This window comes from Mercenaria mercenaria, unplaced genomic scaffold (genome assembly GCF_021730395.1).
Source record: "Mercenaria mercenaria strain notata unplaced genomic scaffold, MADL_Memer_1 contig_4518, whole genome shotgun sequence".
NCBI lineage: Eukaryota > Metazoa > Mollusca > Bivalvia > Venerida > Veneridae > Mercenaria > Mercenaria mercenaria.
In genome coordinates, this window is record NW_026462752.1 from 1 (window position 1) to 27,287 (window position 27,287).

At 37.2% G+C, this 27,287-nt stretch overlaps 1 protein-coding gene across 1 annotated transcript; it reads right to left on the reverse strand.

Moving 5' to 3' along the window:
• Window positions 1–80: 80 nt before the first annotated feature.
• On the reverse strand, window positions 81–25,141 carry LOC123546758 (uncharacterized; the record flags this gene model as incomplete). Its single annotated transcript, XM_053535137.1, has 9 exons — window positions 24,785–25,141; window positions 24,065–24,236; window positions 22,010–22,276; window positions 19,643–19,804; window positions 17,530–17,639; window positions 15,728–15,959; window positions 13,918–14,024; window positions 1,770–2,021; window positions 81–202 (listed from the first exon to the last, which is right to left on the reverse strand). Coding segments are annotated over exons 2-9 (1,373 nt in total), but the record flags the coding sequence as incomplete, so codon positions are not given.
• Window positions 25,142–27,287: the final 2,146 nt, after the last annotated feature.

Consider the following 27,287-nt stretch of genomic DNA (forward strand, 5'->3'; position numbering starts at 1 on the left):
CAGTTGTTCATTAACATTTCTAGTACTTGGGAGAGAGATAAAATTCTTTACGATGATGTAAATTTTAAACGAATACTTACCTAAAGTACAAGATGAATCCTGCTTCATGATGAAATCGCAGGAAAAGTTCCAATTCCTCTGAAGTTTCTATCGGTAAAGGCATATTCTTGTTTGCATCTTCTAAAATGTTTTTCTCCAAAACCTGTTTGTGATTTAACAAAACATTATATGTCACTTGTATAGAGATTTTCTGCAACTTTAACATCGAAATGCAGACAGCATATTGCCATGGGTAAAAATGATATTTATAGTCCTACTTTTTTAGTATTTGGTTGTATATGGTAGTTCAGTTAATGATACCATTACGGTCAGCTTAAAACGATTATGTCAGCTACAGGTTCTTGGAACACGTTTTCCATACGAGATCACGTGCCTTTTGTGAATGTGGATTTCCTTTTCATTATACCTGATGTATTTTATGGATAACTGAAGTACACTAAAGATCTGTATAGCATAGTTTAAAATGTGTGCACATTCCTTTTAAGTAACTGCTTTGTAGTTATTTCCATCTACATCCTAAGCTATATTTCGAATCCACATCAGTGTCCACATCAGTGAAGGGCAAGTAATTAAAATTCAATGAGCTTAACCACACTCAGCCACGTAGGTCACTCTAATATACTCTAGACATTTACAAACACTAAAAGAAGATGTGCTATTACAGTAGATATAGTTAGGAACACTGTCTATTTCCGCAATACTCTGAAAATGTCCAAAGAGTGCGTCTTCATAGTCTTGAAGAGTGGATCAAACCATAAGACTTTAGTACATGCCGATGTATTGTGACCACTTCCTTCACGGACAAGAATGATATCTGATGAGAAATTGTGGAACATGCGTCCGGTTTACTCTGTTCTCAAATGTGAAATATACAATACAGCCTAATAGTTTAGAGAATGGATCCAGGTTTCAACACCATACACTAACTAAATGCAGGGTTTAAACGGGAACGGCTTATTTTGACACTGAATATTGCATGAACTGTGGAGCTCAAAGCTTTTATGTACGTCTATTTTATTGCATCAGTATCCTTTTAACTTATACAAGTTCTTAATCACTGTTTTGATATTGTCTCTACAAACGTGATATGGTATGAAATTAATTTCCTACGGGTGAGTTATAAGAATGTTTGCATCAGTAATTTAATATGTCAAGTTGAAACGTATGCACAAAAAGAAAAGGAGATGTCATTTGAAAAATCACTGTCAGTTTCATCAGTTTAGATGTCGAGAATTAATATAAAATTAAATTTAAAATAAGACAATATGCCGTACAAACAATTCTAATTTTTGTTTAATATTTCATTAAAAAAATAATAATCGCATCGCAATACTATTGAAGGGATATGTATGCACGAAGATTCGCATAGGACAGACAATATTTACCACTTCCAGAATGAGGAGAGTTTCATAACCTATACAATTCCGCTTCAAAAAACATAAATATTATATTTGTGTTTTGTCTCTTCCCTCAAATTACTCACCTCAGTTACAAACACACAGTTTTAAACTTATTTCAAATACTGCTTTTAGTACTACAATTTACAAGCACTTGCATTATTGACCTACAATTATGAAAAATTAGTAAGCAAATGGCAGACACTTTCGCTAAAGGGTATCTTAATTGTCTGTATTTGTATACTGGATCCAAAGATCCAAAGGTCATCTTTTTATAACATCCTCTGTAATAACAAACAGTTTATAACATACCGTGTGACCTCTTTCCTTAAATTCCATCAGCGACCGTTCCAGTATAGCCCATCTTGCTGGGTATAACTCATCCCAATAACTTTGCTTTGCAGCTGTCGTAACTATTTCTCTCTTCAGCATTTCTAAATTTGGATCAATGATTGAGTTGTCAAGCATAAACTCGGCATCAGTGAGGTGCACAAATGCTTCACTTTGTGCCAAACTAAGTCTATGCTTGGCAAAAAACTCATCTGCTAATTCCTGCTTCTTTCCCTAAAAGACAATTCAAATTTCCGCAGTTGAAATTTCATATAAATGACCAAAAAGAACGAAGTAGTATATTTCTAGAAATAATATTCCGAGCTTAAGATCAATACCTTGAGCAGTTTTGCAGTTTGCTTTGTACACAAAATACAAAGTACAGATTTGACATTCAAGCTAAAATTTGTGACAGTGATCTTGACGTTTGACATCCCATGTTCATGGGCTCTGCGAATCGTCTCATCGCCATCTACCTATATGTAAAGTTTGAAGGCAACACCTTGAGTGATTATTTAGTTATGTTCCGGACACGAATTATTACTGATAAAGTTAACATTTAAGCTAATTCTGTGACCTTGCCCTTTGACCAACTGACTTATTTCATGGGCTCTGCACATTGTCTCATCACCACCTACCTATATGCTAAGTTAAAATTTATTACCTTGAATGGTTATTAAGTTATGCTCCAAACACGAATTATGACGACCGAACAGACAGGCGGACGGACAGATGCACTCATAATCATGTACATGTTATACGTCAGTTTTTTCCAAAATTCGCGTATAGAAATTAAACATACGAGGGGTATTCAACTTATACGAGGGACGGTCCAAATCAAAAGGGTCATTATGGCCCTAGATCGTTTACCTGAGTTACGCTGCTTGGATGAACAGTTTTCGTAAATGGTTATGCAAGGAAAAAATCAAACAAGAAGATTTTTTCCCTACAAATCAAACAAGATCTTTCCACTACATATCTGTAGGGAAAAGTGAACACACCCAAGCGGCCTGCTTTCTTTTTACGAAACAGAATAATTTGTACAGTCTTCCAAAAAGGTTACCCAAGAAACGTTTTATGACAAATCAAAATAATCAGAACAATCTTGGTAGAAGGTTATACATGGACACTTTGATTGAAATCATTTAAAAATCGAGCCAACAATTTCATACAAGAAGATTTTTTCAGTTTCTTCTATATACCTTAAGGGAAACGTGACCACGGTCCTTTGGTCTTTGGTGGCAATTTTTTGACGAATCAAATTAATTTGAACAATCTTGGTAGAAGGCCACACAAGGATCATTTGTGTAAAATTATTTCAAAATCGGGCCATATACATATAGGGAAAGTGACAACGCCCCCTGGCGGTCATGTTTTAGATGAACCGGAATAATTTGAATATTCTTGGTAGAAGGTGACACAAGGATCATTTGTGTAAAATTATTTCAAAATTGGGCCTGCAGTTCCACACAAGAAGATTTTTTTTCACTATATACATACATTTGTATCTTCATTACTGACATTTTCTGACATATACTCTTATACATTAAAAGAAGTGACGATCAGTTACTTGTAATGACAAAAAGTATTTTAAGGTTCAAAATTACATTGAAATAAAGCTATGTTGTGATTTTTTCAAAAAACATTTGACCTTTAACCTTTCATACAAGGGGGTCATGATGACCCTGGATCGCTCACCTGAATAATATGAGCTACATGTTTCAAATGTCAAACTGATGCTAAAATATTTAGAAAATAGGTCAGTAGGTCACATTCTGGGTCACTGAAAGTCAGTTTTAAGATCGGTGTGCAAAACTGTACATGTCTTCCAAATTTCAAGGCTGTATCTTATAATACAAAAACGTAGGTCAGATGGTCAAGGTTAAAGTAAAGTGACCCCTAATTACTTGGGGTCATCAGTTAATTATAATTAAACAGTCTAGGAAATATGATCTGATAATTTTTGAAGTATTTTGTCCTATATAACAAATGACCCAGGGGAGAGCCTATTTTCACCCCAAGGGCATAATTTGAACAATCTTGTTAGAGAACCACTAGGCAATGCTACATACCAAATATCAAAGGCCTAGGCCTTGAACTTTTAGACAAGGAGACTTTTATAAAAAAAAATCCCATATATGTCTATGTAAAATTTGGGACCCCCGGGGTGGGGCCTCTTTTCACCCCAGGAAAATAATTTGAACAATCTCGATTAAGAACCATAAGGCAATGCTATATACAAAATATCAAAGGCCTAGGCCTTGCAGTTTCAGACAAGAAGATTTTTAAAGTTTTTTTCCTATATAAGTTTATGTAAGATTTAAGACCCCTGCTGCAGAGCCTCTTTTCACCCAAGGTTAATAATCTTCGTAGACAACCACCAGGCAATGCTACATACCAAATATCAAAATCCTAGGTCTTGTGGTTTCAGACAAGAAGATTCTTAAAGTTTATTCCTATATATGTCTATACAAAAACTTGGGACCCCCAGGGCGGGGCCTCTTTTCACCCCAAGGACATAATTAAAATAATCTTCAAATTGGTAGAGGACCACTAGATAACGTTACATATCAACAAGACGGCCATGATGGCCCTATATCGCTCATCTGAGTTTAGTTGCTTGTTTGAACAAATTTTCTTTGCTATAGCTTCAAAAACAAAACAAAACAAAACAAGAGGGTAATGACGACCCTGGATCACTCACCTGAGTAATATGAGCTACATGTTTCAAATGCCAAAATGATGATAAAATATTAAGAAAGTCAGTAGGTCACATTCATGGTCAATGATATTCAGTTTTACGATTTGTGTGCAAAACTGTGTATGTCATCAAAATTTCAAGGCTGTATCTTAAAATACAAGAAAGTAGGTCAGTAGGTCAAGGTCACACTCAAGTACCATAAGACAGTGCTACAAACAAAATATCAAAGGTCTAAGTGTTATGGTTTCAGACAAGAAGATTTTTAAACTTTTTTCCTATATGTCTAGGTAAAACTTGGGACCCCTAGGGCGGGGCCATATTTGACCCTAGGGGGACAATTTGAATAATCTTGGTAGAGGACCACTAGATGATACTACATACTAAATATCAAAGCCCTAGGCCATGTGGTTTTGTACAAGAAGATTTTCAAAGTTTTCCTTATATAAGTCTATATAAACCATGTGACCCCCGGGGCGGGGACATATTTGACCCTAAAGGGATAACTTGAACAATTTTGGTAGAGGACCACTAGATGATGCTACTCACCACATATCAAATTCCTAGGCCCTGTGGTTTTGGACAAGATTTTTAAAGTTTTTTCCTTTCGGTTGCCATGACAACCAGAGTTCTGCATGGAACTCAATTCTTTGAACACTTTTGAAAGGGGGCTACCCAAGGATCATTCCTGTGAAGTTTGGTGTGATTCTGCCCAGTGGTTTTCAAGAAGAAGATTTTTTCAGAAATTGTTGACGCACGATGGACGACGCACGACTGACTACGGACGACGCACGATGGACATCAAGCGGTCACAAAAGCTCACCTTGTCACTTCGTGACAGGCGAGCTTAAAACAAGAAAGTAGGTCAGTAGGTCAAGGTCACAGTCATGTGACATCATATTACATATTTGACCCTAGGGGGATAATTCAAACAATTTTGGTAGAGGACCACTAGATGATGCTACATACCAAATATCAAAGCCCTAGGCCCTGTGGTTTTGGACAAGAAGATTTTTAAAGCTTTTCCTTTCGGTTGCCATGGCAACCAGAGTTCTGCATGGAATTCAATTTTTGAACAATTTTAAAAGGGGGCCACCTAAGGATCATTCATAAGTAGTTTGGTGTAATTCTGCCCAGTGGTTTTCAAGAAGAAGATTTTTTTAGAAAATGTTGACGAACGGACGACACACGACACACGACGGACATTGAGCGGTCACAAAAGCTCAGCATGAGCCTTTGGCTCAGGTGAGCTAAAAACTAGGTGAGTAATTCATGGTTAAAATTATTCAAGATAACATCTGAAATCTGTTAAAAACTATACAGGTGATAAAAATCTCTTTGCTTTGGCGTAAAAAAACAACAAGAAAGTAGGCCTGTAGATCAGGGTTAAGAATATTCAATAAGCCTTAAAATTTCAGACAAGAAGATTTGAAAAAAAAAATCCTATATAAGTCTATGTAAAACTTGGGACACCCCGGGCACGGGTCTCTTTTCAACATAGGGGCATAATTTGAACAATTTTGGTAGGGGACCACTAGGCAATGTAACGCACCAAAATCTTGGTAGAGGACCACAAGGCAATGCTACATACCAAATATCAAAGGCCTAGGTCTTGTGGTTTCAGACAAGATTTTTTTTCCCTATATACGACTATGTAAAATTTGGGACCCCGGTGCGGGGCCTCTTTATACCCCAGGGGCATAGTTTGAACAAACTTCATAGAGGACCATTAGATAATGTTACATGCCAAATATCCAGGCTCTACGCCTTGCGGTTTTGAACAAGAAGATTTTTAAATCTTTTTTTTTCCCTTTTGGTTGCCATGGCAACCAGAGTTTTGTGTGGAATTCAATTTTTAAAGGGGGTCATCCAAGCGGTTTCAGAGGAGATGTTGTTAAAAGGAAATTGTGGACGGACGGACGCCGGATGGTGAGCGATCACAAAGTCTCACCCTGAGCGTTTGGCTCAGATGAGCTAAATATCAAAGCCATAGGCCCTGTGGTTTTCAACAAGAAGATTTTCAAAGTTTTTCCCTATATAAGTCTATATAAACCATGCGACCCCGAGGGCGGGGCCATATCTGACACTAGGGGGATAATTTGAATAATCTTAGTAGAGGACCACTAGATGATGCTATATACCAGTTATCAACGCACTAGGGCCTGTGGTTTTGGACAAGATGATTTTTAAAGTTTCCATTATATATATAGGGAAAAGTGACCACGCCCTCTGGTAGCAATTATTTTTTGGCGAATCAAAACTATTTGAATAATCTTGGTAGAGGGTTACATAATGACCATTTGTATTAAATTATTTCAATCGGACCTGCCGTTTAGGAGATGTCTTTAAAGATTTTGTTCTATTTTTAGCCCTGGCAGCCCCTATGTGCTACGAAGCAGAACCATTTGAACAACTTTGAAAGAGGACCACCCAAGGAATATCCAGGCCAAGTTTCAGCAACTTCCACCAAACGGTTTCTGAGGAGATGTTTTATAAAGGAAAGTATGGACGGACGGATGGACGGACGCCGGACGGACGGACGCAAGACGATGAGCGATCACAATAACTCAGCCTGAGCCTTTTGCTCAGGTGAGCTAAATATCAAAGCCACAGTGGTTTTCAACAAGATGATTTTTAAAGTTTTTCCCTATATAAGTCTATATAAACCATGCGATCCCCAGGGCGAGACCATATTTGAAACTAGGGGGGTAATTTGAACAATCTTGGTAGATGACCACTAGATGATGCTACAAACCAAATATCAACACACTAGGACCTGTGGTTTTGGACAAGAAGATTTTGAAAGTTTCCATTATATACAAATAGGGAAAAGTGACCACGCTTTCTGGTAGCAATGTTTTATGACGAATCAAAATTATTTGAACAATCTTAGAGGGTTACATAAGGACCATTTGTATCAAATTATTTCAATCGGACCGCCGTTTAGGAGGAGATGTTCTTTAAATATTTTTCTATTTTTAGCCCTGGCAGCCCCTATGTGCAACGAAGCGGAACCATTTGAACAACTTTGAAAGAGGACCACCCAAGGAACATCCAGGCCAAGTTTCATCAACTTCCATCAAACGGTTTCAGAGGAGATGTTCTTTAAAGGAAAGTGTGGATGGACGGACGCCGGACGACAATAGTTCACCCTTAGTTTTTTGCTCAGGTAAGCTAAATATCAAAGCCATAGGCCCTGTGATTTTCAACAAGAAGATTTTCAAAGTTTTTCCCTATATAAGTCTATATAAACCATGTGACCACCAGGGCGGGGCCATATTTGACACTAGGGGGACCACCCAAGGAACATCCAGGCCAAGCTTCATCAACTTCCACCAAACAGTTTCAGAGGAGATGTTTTATAAAGAAAAGTGTGAACAGACGGACGCCGGACGCCGGATGGTAAGCGATCACAACCGCTCACTCCGAGCATTTTGTGCTCAAGTGAGCTTATTAGAATTTAGGACGGACTAATGATAATAGTGGTTGACTTTAAAATTGGTTTATCATAAAATAGAACAAGCCAATTCGATGAATTGGTATCCTCCGCCGAATGGGTTTGTGGTGAGGAATGGCAAAGAAATATATCCGGTGTAACGTTGTAAACTGACCCCCATAGAATGACCCGGGTCATTATTTCATATAGAACAAGAGCCATGTTAGACATGGCCAATCCCCCCGCCGGGCATATTATAATTGAAGGCTAAAGTTCCTGGCAAGTTAGTGTCTGAAAGTATTCATTTTGGGAGAAGCTTTGAAAAACCGTTTAGTTGTGATCCACATCAGGGGTTTTAAAGATGTGGAAGAAAGAATTATTCAGTGGTGAGGTGGTTTACTGCTAAATTTTATTAATTTTCATGAACAGTATAGCTGTATGATGTTTTTCTATATGGCTACTGTAAAAAGAAGGAATGGAAAGCTAACAGGGAACAAGAGTGCCAGAATGTCACAATATATGCCCGTCACAGCAAATTTCTTTACTCTAGCAGCTGTATTTGCAAATGGAATTTTAATTTTGTGGTTGTTTAGTAATCATTGTAAGTCTTTTGTTTTTCTAAGTCCACAAAAAAACTCCTTACCAGGTAGAGATGTCTTAAAATACACCTAAAATTGGAAAGTAACATCCAGGTTGTACCATAGAAAAGTGGTCTTGATTTTTCCTTGTGGTCAAGTATAAAAATGTTACAACGTAAGTTATTTATAGTAACAACTAATGGAAGTTAAACTTTAAAAAAAAAAAAAAAAAAAAAAAAAAAAAATTGTAAGTCCACACAAAAATCTTAACTAGGTAGAGATTGGTCAAAAAACACCTCAAAATTGGATGTAGCATGCACGTTGTACTACTGAAAAGTGGTCTCGGTTTTTCCCTACGACTAGTAATGAAAAAGTTACAATAAAAGCTATTTAAAGTAACAACAAAGGGAAGTAATTCTAAAGATGGGAACTGCGCATGACACTTCATCTCATGATGGTGTATAAATGTGCCAAGGTACATCAAAATCCCTCCATGCATGAAGAAGAAATGCTTCGGACAAAGTCATTCTTGTATCTGACCTTTGGCCTCTAAGTGTGACCTTGACCTTAGACCTAGGGACCTGGATCTTGCGCATGACACTCTGTCTTGTGGTGGTGAACATTTGTGCCAATTTATATCAAAATCCCTCTATGCATGAAGAAGAAGTGCTCCGGACAAGGTTTTTATTCTTGTATCCTTTGACCTCTAAGTGTGACCTTGACCTTAGGACTAGGGACCTGGTTCTTGCGCATGAAACTCCAACTCGTGGTGGTGAACATTTGTGCCAAGATATATCAAAATCCCTCCATGCATGAAAAAGATATGCTGCGGACAATTTTTTTTAAGAAAATATGATAAAGGGGAATAACTCAAAAAGTAGGCAAGGTAGAGTTATTGTTCTTGCACACTGCACTTCCTCCCAATGTGTTCTATCAGTGTATGAAGTTTGAAGAAAATCCCTCCAGTACTTTTGGAGTTATGCTCCGGACAAAATTTTTAAAGAAAATATGATAAAGGGGAATAACTCAAAAAACAGACAGGGTAGAGTTATTGTTCTTGCACACTGCACTTCCTCCCAATGTGTTCTATCAGTGTATGAAGTTTGAAGAAAATCCCTCCAGTACTTTTGGAGTTATGCTCCGGACAAATTTTTTTAAGAAAATATGATAAAAGGGAATAACTCAAAAAATAGGCAAGGTAGAGTTATTGTTCTTGCACATTGCACTTCCTCCCAATGTGTTCTATCAGTGTATGAAGCTTGAAGAAAATCCCTCCAGTACTTTTGGAGTTATGCTCCGGACAAAGATCGTTGCGGACGCACGGACGGACGGACGTACGCACGGACGGAGAGCATTTCTAATGTCCCCTTCGCCTTTGGCGGGGGGATAAATAATGACCCCTATTCTATAAAATACTGACTCCCCTTATAAAATAATGACACCCGATTTTATCTATAAAATACTGACCCCTCCCCCCACCCCCGCCTAACCTATTACTAACATACTCTTTATCAATTCAAGTCACTGTCGTATTTCTATTGCTTATATTTGTTGTTGTTGTTGCTTCTGCTGCTGCTGCGTCTACAACTGACATAACACCAGCATATCTTAGAGGCCCCGCTAAGAAATAAACGTACATCTATTGAAAATTTAAATTTAAACGGGTTTTTATTTGAATTATCATTATTGTGCATAAAGAGAAGTATTACAAGTATAGAAGATATACCAAAGTCATTTTAGGTTACTTTAGAAATAGAGAGAACCGATATTTAGGCTGGAGGATAATTTGGTTTTGTTTACAAACAGTGTATTATCATCTTTTATTAGTCATCTGAAATTATTCTGGTCATGTTTTCTTGATAGCAATTGAAATCATCATTTAGAAATAAAGCAAAAGCCTCACCATGCAAACTTTGGTGAGACAAATGACCATTTGTCACTTACAGTGATTTTGCTTAAGTATTTGGTTGGAGATGCCGAGTGGTTAAGGTCGTTGACTCCTAATCCAGCGGCCCGGGTTCGATAATGAATGAGGAGTTGCGGTTACAAAAATGTTGCACGGACGCATGCACGAACCCACGCATGGACGGGTGCCATTACCATATTCTCCTCCGATGCCCATCGGTGGGGATAATTATGCTGTAAGTGTACCTTAGATGGGTTAGGGTTTGGGGTAGGGGTCATAATACGGGGGTGGTGTGGGGGGTCATTATTCTATATAAAATAATGACCGGGGTCATTATTTTATGGGGGTCAGTTTTTAACGTTACATCGGCAAAAAGTTAAGAATGTTAAGAAGCAAATAATGTCATTAGTCCGGATTTATTTAACAGAAAACTAATGTTTTAATTGACATAATAAACGTATGCTACGTTTTGATCCTGACTAATGAAATTATTTTAAATGGAATATGTTTACTGTAACAAGCTTAACTTTTAGAATTGTATGGAGTTATTTGAAATGTGAGCTTGAAGTATAACTAGAACGAAATATTGTATTCTAGAAGTTTGGCACCAAGTGTCGCTGTTTAACATGTACATTTGAACTTTAAAAGAACAGATGTCCTTTAAAGAGAGCAAAATCAAGTAAGAAATCTAGAACGTGGGTGGTGGCGGGGCTGAGGGGTGGGTGGGTGTTGTGGTTACAACTTCACATGCTGATAAATATTCATGGAGGGTTTAAGAAATGTAAACAAAAAGGAATGAAAAAAAAATGTTTGTATTTTTTGCGGAGGGAGGGGAGGGGAGGGGGACCGGGTGGGATGGGGGGACCGGTTGAGGGAACAAGACCTTACATGTTGATAATAAATTTCGATGGAAAATAAAAAATGAAGAAAATAAATAGTTGGGGGAGTGGGGGTGAAGGATGCTGCATGATCGGGGTGGTGGGGGTGACTGGGTGGAGATGCCAGGTGGGGGAAGGGTACAACTTTGCAAGTTGATAAATATTCATGGAACATTTGATTTTTTAGGGTGGGAGGGGGAGGGGTGACCAAGGCGGTAGTAGTGACCAGGTGTGGTACACAACTTCATATGTTTACAATAAATGTTCATGGAAAAGAATGAAATAAGTTTAATATGTACAAATATGTGGATTTTTAAACAATTAAAGGGCAATAACTATGAAGTAATTACAGAGATCTTGACGAAATTGTGTATGCACTAACATATTATGGTGATCTAAATTCAGTTTAAGTTTCATAGTTCTAGGTCAAATATATCACAAGTTATGAAGCAGAAATTGCCATATTTATTGTACCCTATATAGTTAACGCTAGGAATTTCTAAGGGCCATAACTCTGGTGTTACTGACTGAAACTTGACAGGCCGCGTAAACTCAGAGTGGTAAACATGTATATGAAGTTTTATTTAAATATTCCCAACCACTTCCTAAATATGGTTCTGGACGGACGGAGAACGCCAAAACTATATCCCTCCGCCTTCGGCGGGGGAAAAATGGAAACCCTCAGGTCGTCCAACACGACATGTTGCAGTCAAATGGCCTGTCCTTTTAAAGGGGTGAACTACAATAAATGACACATCGCTTCACTTTTACATTATGAGCTTTAATCACGAACAAAGCCTTTTCGAACTTGTTTCTATCTTTCAATAATAATCGTAACTTTAATGCAATTTAATTCTAGTTTGTCTGAACGATTTTTGACGGAAAAAAGCGACAAGAAAATGACTGCAATAATTTTTTTTGAAAACATTATGACTAAGCTCCGTTCATTAACCCCGAGAAAAAACTAATTTCAAACGGTTTCAGAGGAGATGTTCATCATTTGATGTGATCATTTGACCCAAGTTTCATGAAAATCCTTCAAGGGGTTTAGGACATACAGAGCTCAAACCTTTGACCTTCAGTTGTGACCTTGACCTTCAGTTGATATGGCTGACTCATAAGTTCTTGATGAGGTGATCATTTGACCCAAGTTTGATGAAAATCCTATCCTTCAAGGGGTTTAGGAGATACAGAGTGGACACAAAATGGAAGGCTCAAACTTTTGACCCTTAGTTGTGACCTTACCTTGAGCCGGCCTGACTGACTCATAATTTCTGCACATCAATTTGATGAGGTGATCATTTGACACAAGTTTATAAAATTCCTTCAAGGGGTTTAGGAGATATAGAGCGGACACAAAATGGAAGGCTCAAACCTTTTACTTTCAGTTGTGACCTTGACTTTGAGCGGACATGGCTGACTCATAAGTTCTGCACATCGCCTTGATGAGGTGATCGTTTGACCCAAGTTTGATGAAAATCCTTCAAGGGGTTTAGGAGATACAGAGCGGACACAAAATGGAAGGCTCAAACCTTTGACCCTAAGTTGTGACCTTGACCTTGAGCTGGCATGGCTGACTCATGGGTTCTGCACATCGTCTTGATGAGGTGATCATTGACCCAATCTTTATAAAATTCCTTCAAAGGGTTTAGGAGATATAGAGCGGACAAAAAAAAGGCTCAAACATTTTACCTTGAGTTATGACCTTGACCTTGAGCCGACAAGGCTGACTCATGGGTTCTGCACATCGTCTGGATGAGGTGATCATTTGACCCAAGGTTCATGAAAATCCTTCAAGGGGTTTAGGAGATATGGAGCGGACACGAAACTGTTACGGACAGACGGACGAAGGCCATTCCTATAACCCCCCCCACCACTTGTGGCAGGGGATTAATAAATTTATATGTAATACTTTTTGAGTTAGGCGTGTCACAAGATGAAAATGTTCATTTTTGACTAAGTCAGGGGCCATAACTCTGGATATAGGGGGGCGGATCCAAATGAAAAATAGGAGGTGCGCAAGTTCATATCATGATAAAGCTTCATGCAAGGTCTAATAAATTTATATTAAATACTTTTTGAGCTAGGCGTGTCACCAGGTAAAAACGTGCATTTTTGACTATTTCAGGGGCCCTAACTCTGGAAATAGAGGGCGGACCAGGATGAAAAATAGGAGGTGCGCAAGTTCATATCATGATTAAGACTCATGCAAGGTTTAGTGAATGGATGAATCTATATCAAATACTTTTTGAGCTAGGCGTGTCACAAGGTGAAAATGTGCATTTTTGACTATTTTAGGGGCCATAACTCTAAACATAGGGGACGGAACCAAACGAAAAATAGTAGGTGCGCAAGTTCATATCATGATAAAGGCTCATGCAAGGTTTCATCAAGTTATATCAAATACTTTTTGAGCTCGGCGCGTCACGAACTTCGGAAGGACGCACAGACGAACGGACGTACAGACGGACGGACGGACACGCGCACGCACGCACGGACAAGAGCAAATCTATATGCCCCCACCACTCGTGGGGTGAGGGGGGTGGCGGTACAAAAACTAAAATGATATCATCAAATACTTTCACGTGGTCGGATATACTAAAATGCGCTTTATAAAAAGCTTATAGCAAGTACCTCAATCAGCTTATCTGCAAATGTTCCAACCAGTATAACAGGAGGTTCTGTTGACATTCCAGATGCGCAGAAAGTGTGTATTGAGTTTAGCCAGAAGGTAACAAAATCTAAAACAAGCAAGAGGGTCATGATGGCCCTATATCGTTCACCTGAGTACCACTGCTCTTAATGATAAGATAAAGTTTTGACATAGATCACATAGGCATACACTTTAAATATCATCAGGATAAATAATTTCTTGTAACAGCCCCTTTTGACCTATGGGTCATGTACTAGTCATAGCCAATCTCCATACCAAGTTTGAGGGTCCTAGGCTTAAATGCTGCATTTTTGTACTAGCATGACTATTCCTTACCCTGGTAGACTTAAATAACATTTAAAACCAATCTCATTAGATGCTGCTGAGGTATATTCATTTACATGAAATAAAGGGAGGTAATTTGTCATAAATTCAGTCACAAGTTATCTACCCTGATTGTCCGAATCCATCTGATGGCATAAATGACATTTCAAATCAGTATCTTCATTGGTTACTGAGATAAACCTATTTTAATTTGAAACAAAGGGAGGTAATTTGACATAGATCAGTCCATAGTTATCTACCCTGATTGTCTCAGTCCAACTAATGAGTCTTATAAATACTTATTGAGATAAATCCTTATCTATTAAAATCAGGGGAGATAATCATGCATCGGTATATGCATGTAGAAGATACAGAGTACAGACCTTTACAACAATATATTAGAAAAGTAAGTAAAAGTAGAAATTTCTTACCATGGAAGACATAAATAACGTTTCAAACCAATCTAATGAGAAGCTGCTAGGTAAATTCATTTACATAAAATATAAAGGGAGGTAATTTGTCATAAATTCAGTAAATATGTATCGTCACTGATTGTTCAAGTCCATCTGATGGCATAAATGAAATTTAAGATCAGTATCTTCATTAGTTACGGAGATATACCCATTTCAATTTGAAATAAAGGGAGATAATTTGACATTAAAACAGTCCATAGTTATCTACCCTGATTGTCTGAGTCCAACTAATGACAATAATGAAATTTCAAATGAGTCCTATAAGTACGTACTGCTATAAATCCATTTTGATTAAAATCAGGGGAGGTAATCAAATATAAAATAACTCCAGAACCTATGATTGGATCTGACAGATTCATCATAGAATCCAAGATTTTGTATTGTTGAAGATATTTTGCAAGTTTGTATCAAATCAAACCATAAATGAAGTCTCTATATGGCTGCAAAAGCAAAAAATAACAAATTTTGGACCTTTAAGGGACCATAACTCTGGAACCCATGATGTGATCTGGCCAGTTGTCGAAAGGAACCGAGTTATTATGCCAATACAAGTTGTGTGCATGTTTGATTAAAGTTGATTGCAAAATCTTGTCTCTATCGTGTTCACAAGCCAAAAATAGCAAATTTTGGCCCTTTAAGGGGCCATAACTCTGGAACCCATGATAGGACCAGGCCAGTTTTCGAAAGGAACCGAGATATTATTACCATACAATATGAGTGCAAGTTTGATTAAAATCAAATACAAAATGTAGTCTCTATCATGTTCACAAGACAATTGTAGACGGACGACGGACGGACGACGGACGTACGGACGAAGGGTGATCACAAAAGCTCACCCTGTCACTACGTGGCAGGTGAGCTAAAAACGATATATATAATTTTCATAAGTTTTGTTTCTTATATCTTCATAATGAATGTGCATGATGTATTACAATGAAATAGGTTTTAAAACAATATGTCAAGTTGAAGACTGTTATTACAATTGTGGTCTTACCTGAAATTTTACATCGTGTTTCTCCCCTAGAATCGATGTAGCAGTCATCGTCTACGACACTGTCCACTTGCTGAGAGAGGTCTGTTACCAATAAATATATGGCTCTTCTTGATAAGAATATCTGATGTGTGCCATAAAACACATATTGTCCTGCGAAATCCCAGACCGATAGGTCAGCAATGTCTTTTGAAAATTCTGACGTGCAACGCTTCATAATGTCCTTAATTATCTCCTACAACAAAACGGTCATTTTATTTGAGCATGCTGTTCATAAAATTCTAACAAGAAGTACAGTCAGACCGATCCAATATCATCTGTGCATTACAGATTCAAGTTACTTATATATGTTTAATATACATTTTTATAGTTTTGATCTTTTCAGAATGATTTTTTTTGTTGGATTTAACGTCGCACTGACACATGAAAGGTCATATGGCGACTTTCCAGCTTTAATGGTGGAGGAAGACCCCAGGTGCCCCTCCGTGCATTATTTCATCACGAGCGGGCACCTGGGTAGAACCACCGACCTTCCGTAAGCCAGATGGATGGCTTCCTCAGATAAAGAATTCAACGCCCCGAGTGAGGCTCGAACCCACATTGATGAGGGGCAAGTGATTTGAAGTCAGTGACCTTAACCACTCGGCCTCGGAGGCCCCTTTCAGAATGAATGAAAAAAAAGTTATGTTGCATGCAAAGAACTTAGAATGGTAATCATCTAGTTATTACTGTTTTAGATGATGCATACATTTCGAATAATGGCATTTTGCGAACATTAATTTACAGCATACACTAAAAGGAAAGAGACGAGAAGTCTGATTATCTCCCGGTTGACTCCATGGAATAATGAATGTAGTGAATCATCGTGCCTAATATACGTCTGTATATCCATTTGATGTGTTTGTATGTCTTGGGTTTAACGCCGTGTTTCAACAGTATTTCAGTTATGTAACGGCGGGCAGTTAACCTAACCAGTGTTCTTGGCTTCTGTACCAGTACAAACCTGTTCTCCGCAAGTAATGCCAATTTCTCCACATGAATCAGAAGTGGAGGACGAATGATTTCAGACGCATTGTCTTCTAACAAATCGTCACGGAGAACATATGCCTCGTCCGGTGATCGAACTCAGGACCCCACGATCAGTAGATCTGCGTTCTCCCTATTGAGCTAGGCAGGTCCGCTTTTTCACCTATACTAATACCATACCCAAAACTCCAGTTTAGTTGAGCTAAATCAGGAGTTAATTTGTATCTCCAATTGTATGTTTTCAAAAACATATTGTAACGGCGATTAGCAACGAATGTCAAACCCGCAAATTTAAAAACAGCGAAGTAAATGTGTCATAGCAACAGTGAATAATAAAAACATATATGCTTATTTCCGCCAAAATTCTACTATAAACAGTAATCTTTGATTCTTTTGATTTCTCTTTCCCTCATCGATGTGGGTTCGAGCCTCACTCGGGACGTAGAATTCTTTATGTGAGGAAGCCATCCAGCTGGCGTACGGACGGTTGGTGGTTCTACCCAGGTGCCTGCTCGTGATGAAATAATGCACGGAGGGGCACCTGGGGTCTTCCTCCACCATCAAAGCTCTAAATTATTCATATGACCTATGATTGTGTCGGTGCAACGTTAAACCCAAGAAATAAATAAATAAATCTTTTGATTTCTAAACGACATAAATACAGATTATACCAAACTGCATGAAAAAATGTAATGTATATTCAAAATGTTCACACAAAATGTGAACGATAAGCCGGTTTAAAAACTGGAGCTAGTAAACTCGGTTGAGAAGCAGTATACCTTTAAGTGCAAATCTGTGGCCTTTTTGTTTTCATTTGACTCCCTTTCATCAGATAGACTTTCAGATTTGTTCTCCTGTTGTTTGTTTTCGAGGTCATCCGCTTGCTTTTCTGAAACAGCAGTATTTATCACATAGAAAAAATAGATCGTCAAACCACAATACAAATGGAAATGGTACAGGCCCAGTTTGATTGAGCCTGTTCAAGGAGGTAGTGCCATTGCAAGCTTTCGTCCACGCTTTTTAGCCCAGGGTTGACCAGAATTAAACATTGATACATGTTACAAGAATAAAAATACTTATTTAAAGACATCTGCAGATGTATTCATTCGGTGTTGCACATGGAACGGTTTAACTGTTTCGGGTCACTGTGACCTTGACCTTGATCATTTGCTGGTCATGATCTTCTTATTAAGTTTCGTGATCCTAGGCCCAAGCGTTTTTTCAAGTTATCGTCCGGAAACGGTTTCAATGTTCCGGGTCACTGTGACCTTGACCTTTGACCTACTGATGTCAAAATCAATAGAAGAAATAGGCAATAAGTCAATAGGGCATAGGAGCAAAAGTACAAGAGACACCGATGGTTTGTTGCAGTATGGATCATATACTCGGCATGTCCTATTATCCCAAGTAGTTTCAACATTATGGGCCTAGTGGTTCTCAAGTTATAGATTGGAACCGACGGTTTTCCATGTTTTGGTCCCTGTGACCTTGAACTTTGATGGAGTGACCCCAGAATCGATAGGCGTCATTTACTATGCATGTCCAATCATCCTATGAAGTTTCAACATTCTGGGCCAAATGGCTCTCAAGTTATTGATTGGAAAGTGTTTTCCATGTTCAGGCACCTGTCACCTTGACCACTGCTCAAGTGATCCGAAATCAATAGGGGTCATCTACTCTGTTAGTCTTATCACCCTATGAAGTTTGAAGGTTCTGGGTCAAATGGTTCTCAAGCTATTGATCAGAAACGGTTTTCCAATTTCTGGCCCCTGTGACCTTGAACTTTGATCAAGTGACCCAAACATTGTAGGGGTCTTCTACTTTGTAAGCCCTATCACCCAATGAAGTTTAAAAGTTCTAGGTCGAATGGTTCTCCAATTATTAATCAAAAATGAAGTGTGACAGGCAGATGGCCCCTGTGACCTTGATCTTTAATGGAGTGATCCAAAAAACATCAGGGATCATCTACTCTGTACAACCTATCACTCTGTTTGGTTCAACGGTTCTTGGTCAAATGGTTTTCAAGTTATTGATCGGAAACAGAATTCGATGTTCTAGTCCCTGTGACCTTGACGTTTACTAGAGTGATTCCAAAATCAATAGGGGTCATCTACTCTGCAAGTCTAATTATCCTATGAAATTTTAACATCCTTGGTCAAGTTGTCTAGCTATTGATCGGAAATGGTTTTCCACGCTCAGGCCCCTGTGACCTTGACCTTTAACAAAATGACCCCAAAATCAATAGGAGTTTTTTTACTCTGCATGCCCAATCATCCTATGAAGTTTCAACATTCTGGGTCAAGTTGTTCTCAAGTTATTGATCGGAAAAGGTATTCCATATTCAGGCCCCTGTGACCTTGACCTCTGATGTGACCCCCCTCCCCACAAAAAAATAAATAAAAATAGGGGTCGTCTACTCAATAAGCCTTACCACCCTATTAAGTTTAACGGTTCTCGAGTTATTTATCGGAAATGAAGTTTGACGGACGAACGGACGGCCTGACGGACGGACAGGACAAAAACAATATGTCTACCCGAGTGGGGGTGGGGGTGGAGGGGGGGTGGGGAATACATGACATAATAAACACCGTAAGGAAACACACAAACGCATGCACATACGCACGTACACGTACGCACACTATATATATATTTTGTACGAAAATTAAGTCTAGTCTACTTCCTTAATCATATAGGGTATGTGAAATATTATCGGACAAATTACTGTGTAATTAACTTTTGAGAGTAATCCCTATACATGTGGCAGACTTACCATTAAATTTTGAGCTATTGTCCTGTCCTGTAGCAATTGTTAGAATAACTCTTTTGAATGCATAAATTTACAAAAGGTATCTTTTCGCTATGTGCGGGCAATAAGCCTTATAAGATACATACTGTTTATGCTTGTTTTGTCACTCATTATGTTGCAGGCTTTGTCTAAGTTTATTTCTTTTGCCGAACTCTTAACATCTGTACCACTTTGTTGTAACCCTGAGTTCTTTGAAAATTCTGATATCATAGACGCAAAGCGATTGTAGAATGTTTCCTGGTAACTTTCTGAAATAAAAGAAGAATACAAGAGACAACTTTTGTAAAAGTGCATGCCCCATACTGCTTCATTTGAATGGAAGTGCTAACTGATATGTAATATCTGGGTAAATATTTGGTCATTTTTTTGTAATCTATTATTTTAAATAAAACTTATTAAATACTAAATAAACATTATTTATATTGCTTGTGAAACATCTTAAACCCATAATGAAAACTACACGCATAAGTGCAGATCGGCAATATCTCAATATCCATCTAAGTGAGTGCATATACATAACTTGCCCATATTTAATCTGTGCAGTCATTTTTCGTGGGGGCGAGGGGGAGGGGGGTGTTCTTTGAAAAAGTATGTTACAGTTAAAGACAGGATAAACTCTATTTGTGTCTAATCAGTTCAAATAAATTACCTTCAGTATTTCTAAATTTATTCCCTGTTTAAAAATCAGTAAAGGGAAATACCTGACAAAATGCGTCCTGTAGAGTTATGGTCTATGTACACAGCATATCCTCTAATTGTCATCTATCATTATGTGCAAATTTCAAATATTCCCTCCCTACAGTAGTTTTAGAATTATGAGTTTTAGGTCTTGAACATAACAAATCAACATGGCATGCTGACTATTGATGTCATGATTTTTTTTTATATCCACCCATAGATGACATAGTTACAGACTGTAAAGGAAATCCAGATGGACATTCAATGAAGGGAGATAATTAAAAAGTAAGCGATGTTGATCAAGCCTTTTTTGCAGGCGATATATTGCCATGTCATGCTGATCATTGGTGTTTTTTTTCAAAATCCATCTATAAACAACAAAGTTATAGACCGAACACCAAATCGAGATGGACATTACATAAAATGTTAATTCAAAACGCAAGAAGGTATTATAGGTATTATAGGTTCTTGCACGTAACACATTGCCATGTCATGCCATACTGATCATGTATGCCAAAGCTTTATGAAATCCATCCATGAATGACAAAGTTACAGACCAGACACTTAAACGAACGAACGAACGGACGGACGCTGCAATTACTATATGCCACCCCAAAGGAAAGACGAGAGGGGAAAACTGCTCACTGTACAACCATCTTTCACTTTTCTAATCTAAGATTTTTCTTTCATTTTTACGGCTGCCCATAAACATTTTTGGACTTCTTTCAAATCTGACCCAATCTCAGATATAATAACTAGCCGTTAATCAAATCATTAGTATATTTTGCTACGGAAATGATGCCTTAAGTTTAAATGAAAGGTATGTTTTGTAAATTATTACAGATGTATTATAAACACGTGAAACTACAGGTTGTTTTTGTACAGAAAACATGTCTTTGTTTACCGCTTCATTTAAATAGAAACGTGAACTGATAAAATTATCTGGCCATAAAACAAGAAGAGTAAAAATTGACTATTAGCTGATTAAAAGGTGCGTCGCTTCATGTGATCTTAGTAAGGTAGTAATGCATATATTGTACAAGGAATTAAACAGCAGATATAAGTGGAAATCAACTAGCCTATCTGATTTTTTTTAACTTGAGATATAATGTGATTTAAATAAAAGCATAAAAACACAGAGGGCCGACAGTTGGGGGTGGGGGCATTATTAAAACATCGACAATGTCCGGCCTGCTAGAGACGAGACGGAATTCTTCAAGAAAACGAAAGAAATAGAGCAAACATGAAATTCTGTCTTAGACTATCAAAGTCTGTCTATCAGTAGGCTCAATATACGACCTTGGCCTTGTACCATCATGGCAAAAAGTTACCGTATTGTAGGAATACTGGTGCAAAGTAATACGAAATTTGTTACGCTATGGAGTAAACATAAACTACTGCTTACATGACAAATGTACACAATTAATAATCCTAAGTGACATACCCGAAAGTTCTGTTCTGAACTTGGCTTTATTATGTTTTTTTTTTGTGCTAAGGTATTAAGGGATAAAAGGATATGGAGCAAACGAGTCTAACTGACCTATGATATCATTGTAATACCTTGATATGACGTAACCAAAAGATGTATTACGCGTGTCATCTCTCGATGGGTAAAATCTCTGCCAATTAAATTCTACATCCTACATGGGTTAAAAAAGATATGGATTGGACAACATTTAGTGGCGGACGGACTGCAGTCGAGCTACGACTTGAACAAAAACATGTCCTCAATCCCGAATTCTGGATTTTTGGCGAAACATATGTTCAAAGTTAACCTTTACTGACTGGCAGCCAGTTTGCATCTGTCAGACGAACTTTACACCTTTTCATATGTACATCAATTCCATCCGTGCTGGCAATATCCTCATTGACATCAACAGTTTCTCCAAATAATCTTTTTGTAAGCGTTGTTTTCCCAACTCCGCAATGTCCAACTATCATCACACGAATATTATTTATTGCTTGCTTTCCCTCCATCAATGCTTTCTTGTACAGACTGATAGAATTTTCATCCATTCTTAGGATCTCTTCGGGCAACGAACCTGAAGTGAAAAATTTATTGCATGATAACCTCTAAACTGCAATACAATGCTAAGTTTTTCGAGCAGACTTTCATATATTCTGTACAAAAATACATAATATTGCAATCCTATCCAGTAATGAATCGTAAGTCGTTATATCGGGATTAATGTATGGTACATTCATTTCTTTTTATATGCGTTTATGCATTGTATATTTATATTGTATATTTATCTTTTTCTTTGCGTTTGGATGTTTCTTGTTTTTACGCAGTAAAATATATTTTCTTTTTCAGTCATTCACCAGTTTAAAAGTTGTGTTTTTCATGCAGTCTATCATATATTTTTACCCCAAAATCAATAGGGATCTTATTCAAATTAGTTAATGCTAAGTTTTATTACCGTAGCTATTATACTTAGATAATTTAAAGCTACGTAATACATTATACTATTTTTCTTCCTTTGACTTCTTGTTTACCTGCAATAAAAGAACACGTGTAGAAGTACTGCTCTAAGGCATATGCGATCTTGGGTATTAATTTGTTTTAGTCCATCAAGGATGAAGCAACCAGTCTGTTATATCTTTCGACTTCATTTTTACTAACTTCGCGATGTGTGCCTCTTGCTGTGTTTATTGTGTTCTATGCTTCCAGAAAATGTACTTTTACTTTTCAATTTCTAAAAGTCCGGTAGAAAGTTTGAAACCACAGATACTATATTTTATAACACCAATGACCAAACTCACTGTGGTCTGGAGACTTAAATGGTTTTCACTTTAAGTTATAAAGTATAACAGCTTTGACTTTCAAACTTTATACACGAATGTGTATATGAAGGTCCCTACTGGTTTTGGTCATTGGCTCAAAGGTAGAGGTCACTGGGATCTGACTTAACGGCTAGTAATTGTTCCGTTGCTTGAGTCGTAAATTAGAAGTACAATAGCCAGAGCTTTTAAAACTTTACATGAAAACTAAGAACCATTTGAAGACGATCCATTTGGTTTTGTCATTGGCTCTAAGTTGATGTCACTGGGACCTGGCTTAACATCTGTTGACTTTTCCTTTTCCGCATCATTTTAAGTCTCCAGACCACAGTGAGCTTGACCATTGGTTTATTGACACCAAAACAATAAGGGTACTTCTCAAGTAGTGCTTGGTGATCATGTAAAGTCTGAAAACTTTAGCTATTATATTTTCTGACTTATCGATTTCTCTCTGGATGCGGAAAATATTGGCGGATAGACATTTTAGAAATGAAGTTTTTACTCCGATATAGTTTAAAGTTATACCTTATGTTTCATACTATTTGACTGGAAACTACATTGTTATTATGCTATGTGTCGTGAACATTTACTTTTAAATAGCAACATCTATGAAATAATTTTCAGCTGGCAACAGAAGAATATTGAGGAAATTGAAATTTGCTATTTTAAAAAAGCAATGAAAGGAGAATGCGTACAGTTTAGAACAATATAACGCTCTTTTAAACTAAAACAATACTATCAGACAAATTGTTGCTATAAAAATGTATTTTTTTTTCGCCAAAGTGAGAACACAAAAAATGCGAACATAGTGTATGTTTTACGCCGAAAATAGTAAGCTGTGTGAATTTGTTAATACTTGCTCACTGTCTTCAGAGTAATCGATGAACTTCTAAAGATATTAAGGTAGTTGTATTATTTACTGAATAACTCTCGTATAAAAAGGAATTTTATTTCTTCATACGGTTTCATTCCTTTGTATTAAAGCAATGATGAAAGTCACGAAAGCCCTACACTAATACTAATGCTATGATTACAACCATTCGGATTACCAATCAAATGATCTGGATCCAGGCGATCGGCAAGTTCTGTACAGCCAACACTCGGATGTCTCAGTGCAAAAACAAACTGCTGAAATCCGTCTGGTCTTTTTATCAGGTGATTGTGCAACATTTGAGCTGCATATGCCCTAGACTTTGAATTCTGTGCAGTCTCTATCTCTTCCTAATTTTAAAGACAACAAAACACTAAGATTGTAAATGTGCAGTGTTATATCTGTGAAAAATGGGCTAAGAGGCATACTAAAATTCTTTTGTTGTACAGCGGTTGCTGCTTAGGTAACGTAAGTGTGATAAGAAAATGGTCTGGTTGGAACTGGTTTTTGTAGGAATGTATTTGCTGCTAACTGGTGTCATTAGGTAGAGGACAATTGGAAGCTAAGAAAGATTTTTGTTAAGTTCCTTAACTGCTTGTAAATCTTTCAGGAAATGCTGAAATAAAATATATTAAAACTACATGGAGTCATTTACAGAAATAAGGCTGTATAAATGAATAGGATTAAAAACAGTAAATGCTTCCTCGTATGTCTAACATTTAAATATTACTGCAATAAAATAATCAGCATGTCAAATGAATCGTACCTCACTTAATAGCAATATAGATATCTTTATGGAAAATGCTGTTCAATGATAAATATTGCCGACGAATATTGCGATACTTTGATAAACACGGAAAAGTACATTGTTGTAATATGATAGACAGTGGTAAAGTACCTTACTATACTGTGATAAACATGGCAGGTATATAAGCAACTGCTGGGGGTTCACCTGATCCACAATGTATGGCAATTCCTGATCAGTATCTTCTTGTGCCTTGCATCCATAGCATATTCTTAAAAAACAAGACTGTAAATATAGTACCACGATATTGACTTAGACGTCATCTTTTTACTAGTGATAGGAACCAGTCAAAGTTTCCCATCATTGTTGAACGCTTGATCACGAACCTGTACATTTTGACCTTACTTCTATCCAAGTGAGATGAACATCCGTTAAGCAGTTCATGAGATATTGTAGAGGTTTTTATTGTTACAGTAGTGGTATTTGTCTGACATTGTTTTCGTTGAGAAAGGAAGTCGGCGGAGCAAATGCGTATCAAAAGTACGCGCAACGGATACACTTCCCAGTCTAAGCTGTGAATTGAGCAATTATCAGTATCTTATTTACTATGTGCATGCGTGTTCATAAAACAAAGTTGACGTAATCTAGTAAAATCTTATAAATCTAATATTAAGTTAAAACAGTATAGATCTAATAAACTGAACGAAGTAACATATTTTAACACATGTTTTTTAACAAACCCTTAGTGAAAACAAGTCTAAATTAAACATTTGTGTTTTATTGTGTTAAAATAAGAACGTGACTTGTATATTCACGAATATTGGTTTTATTATAAACAAGAGGTGCCGTAAGACAGCACGCTAGACTTTTCTCAGTTCTTGACTGAATTAGAGCTTTACCAGTAAAAGGGGATTAACTCGATCAAATATATAACCAGAGTTATGGAAATTGTTTCTCCTGGTGTTTCAAGTCAAAGCTAGATAGTAATAGAGATATCTGACTTTATAGAAAATTTTAACCACACTTTCTAAGTTACAAAAGGGGCCAAAATTCGAAGTAAGTTGTGGGGCTTGTTTCTCCTGGTAAGATTTTGATAGTAAATAACTAGGGATGGCTCCTTCTGAGTATAAAATATTTGTTATTTGCCTTCATATACATATAATTTATATAGGATTTATTTATTTCTTACAGGGATGTATCCCTCGCGTAAGTGGGGTTTCTCCACATATAGTACACGTAAACGACTTTTTATCGGATAAGCGCGTGAAATATTTCAAAACGGCAGATTTTGAGAGTAGATTCACTGCGGGATGGGGGAAACTAATAACGGTAATATAAAGAAAAAGAAATATTTGCATTTACTTTACGTCTCTTTGTCTGAAAATTGAGTACTGATTTTAAAAAATTAACCATACGAAATCCATTTATTCGTCCTTTCAATCAGAAAGATCTAGTCCGATATACGTAAAAAAGATCTTCCCATTTGACTTGTTCTTTCATCGATTTTGCATATTTTATCGATTTTGATTGAAATCTGAGTAATTAGTTCAAGTGCTGTCTGATCATTTTTAATTACACGCGGTTCGCATCTACTGAAAACAAGGCACGTTTTAACGGACTTAAATCAATTTGTAACAATTAAAATTTTCTAAGCAGTTAGCGGTATTAACTACAGGGTACACTGTCATCACCATAGCGATGTACAATATACCAAATCACACGTCTGACAAATGCAGAAGCTATTTTCGCGCGAATTCATAATGAAAGTGGGTTTGGGGAAATTAGATAAATCAAAGAGCTATAAAAATGTATTTTATGCTTCTTTGGATAAACGAACAGTTTTGTTTTTTCATTTGGCTTTTATTTATTTTTCATGATCTCATATTTTTTCCGAATATTTGAATAGTGAAACAGTATTCGAATATTCGTGTAATGAAGGAATATTCGAATAGACTTAAAATCGAGCACCCCAGAACAACACCGTTTACGTGATAACATTTTCGAGGCGAACAATCCAAAAAAAGAGAAAACGAACAGATGATGAATATAAACGAGAAGACTATTTCAATGGAGAAGGATACTTATCTGACAAAAATGATGACAAGGATGAAGATGAGGAGGAGGATTATGATGACCATGATGATGATGATGGTAGTGATGATGAAACAGAAAATAGGAATAATGACACAAATTTTGTAAAGAAACGATCTTTGATCAAGGGACCTCCCGGTAAACGTAGAAAAGTTGAGATGATAGAAGAGCGATCACGTCGTGAGATTTGGGATAAGCGTTTTCAGGATCCCCTCAGACAATCTATTAAAGAACAATTTAGAGCTAAAGTTAACAACTATACAGAACAAGGGCTCACTTTTGAAGAAGCTTTCCGTCGCACTGCTAATGACGAATTACCTCAATTAAGAAAGAGACTGAGACAAAATTATGCCCGATTTCTAATTGACTTTTATGAGCTACAAAATGACCCTACTCAGCAGCAGATTCTACAGTCGGCTAAGAAACTAAGAAGTCAGCACGGCATGACTGTCAAAGAATCTATTCGGCAAGCCATTGCGCTTAGAAAAGACCTATTTGATGAGTTGTGGCCCGATCATAAAAGCAAAGAAGAATATTCAATGGAGGATAATAAAGAAAGTGATGA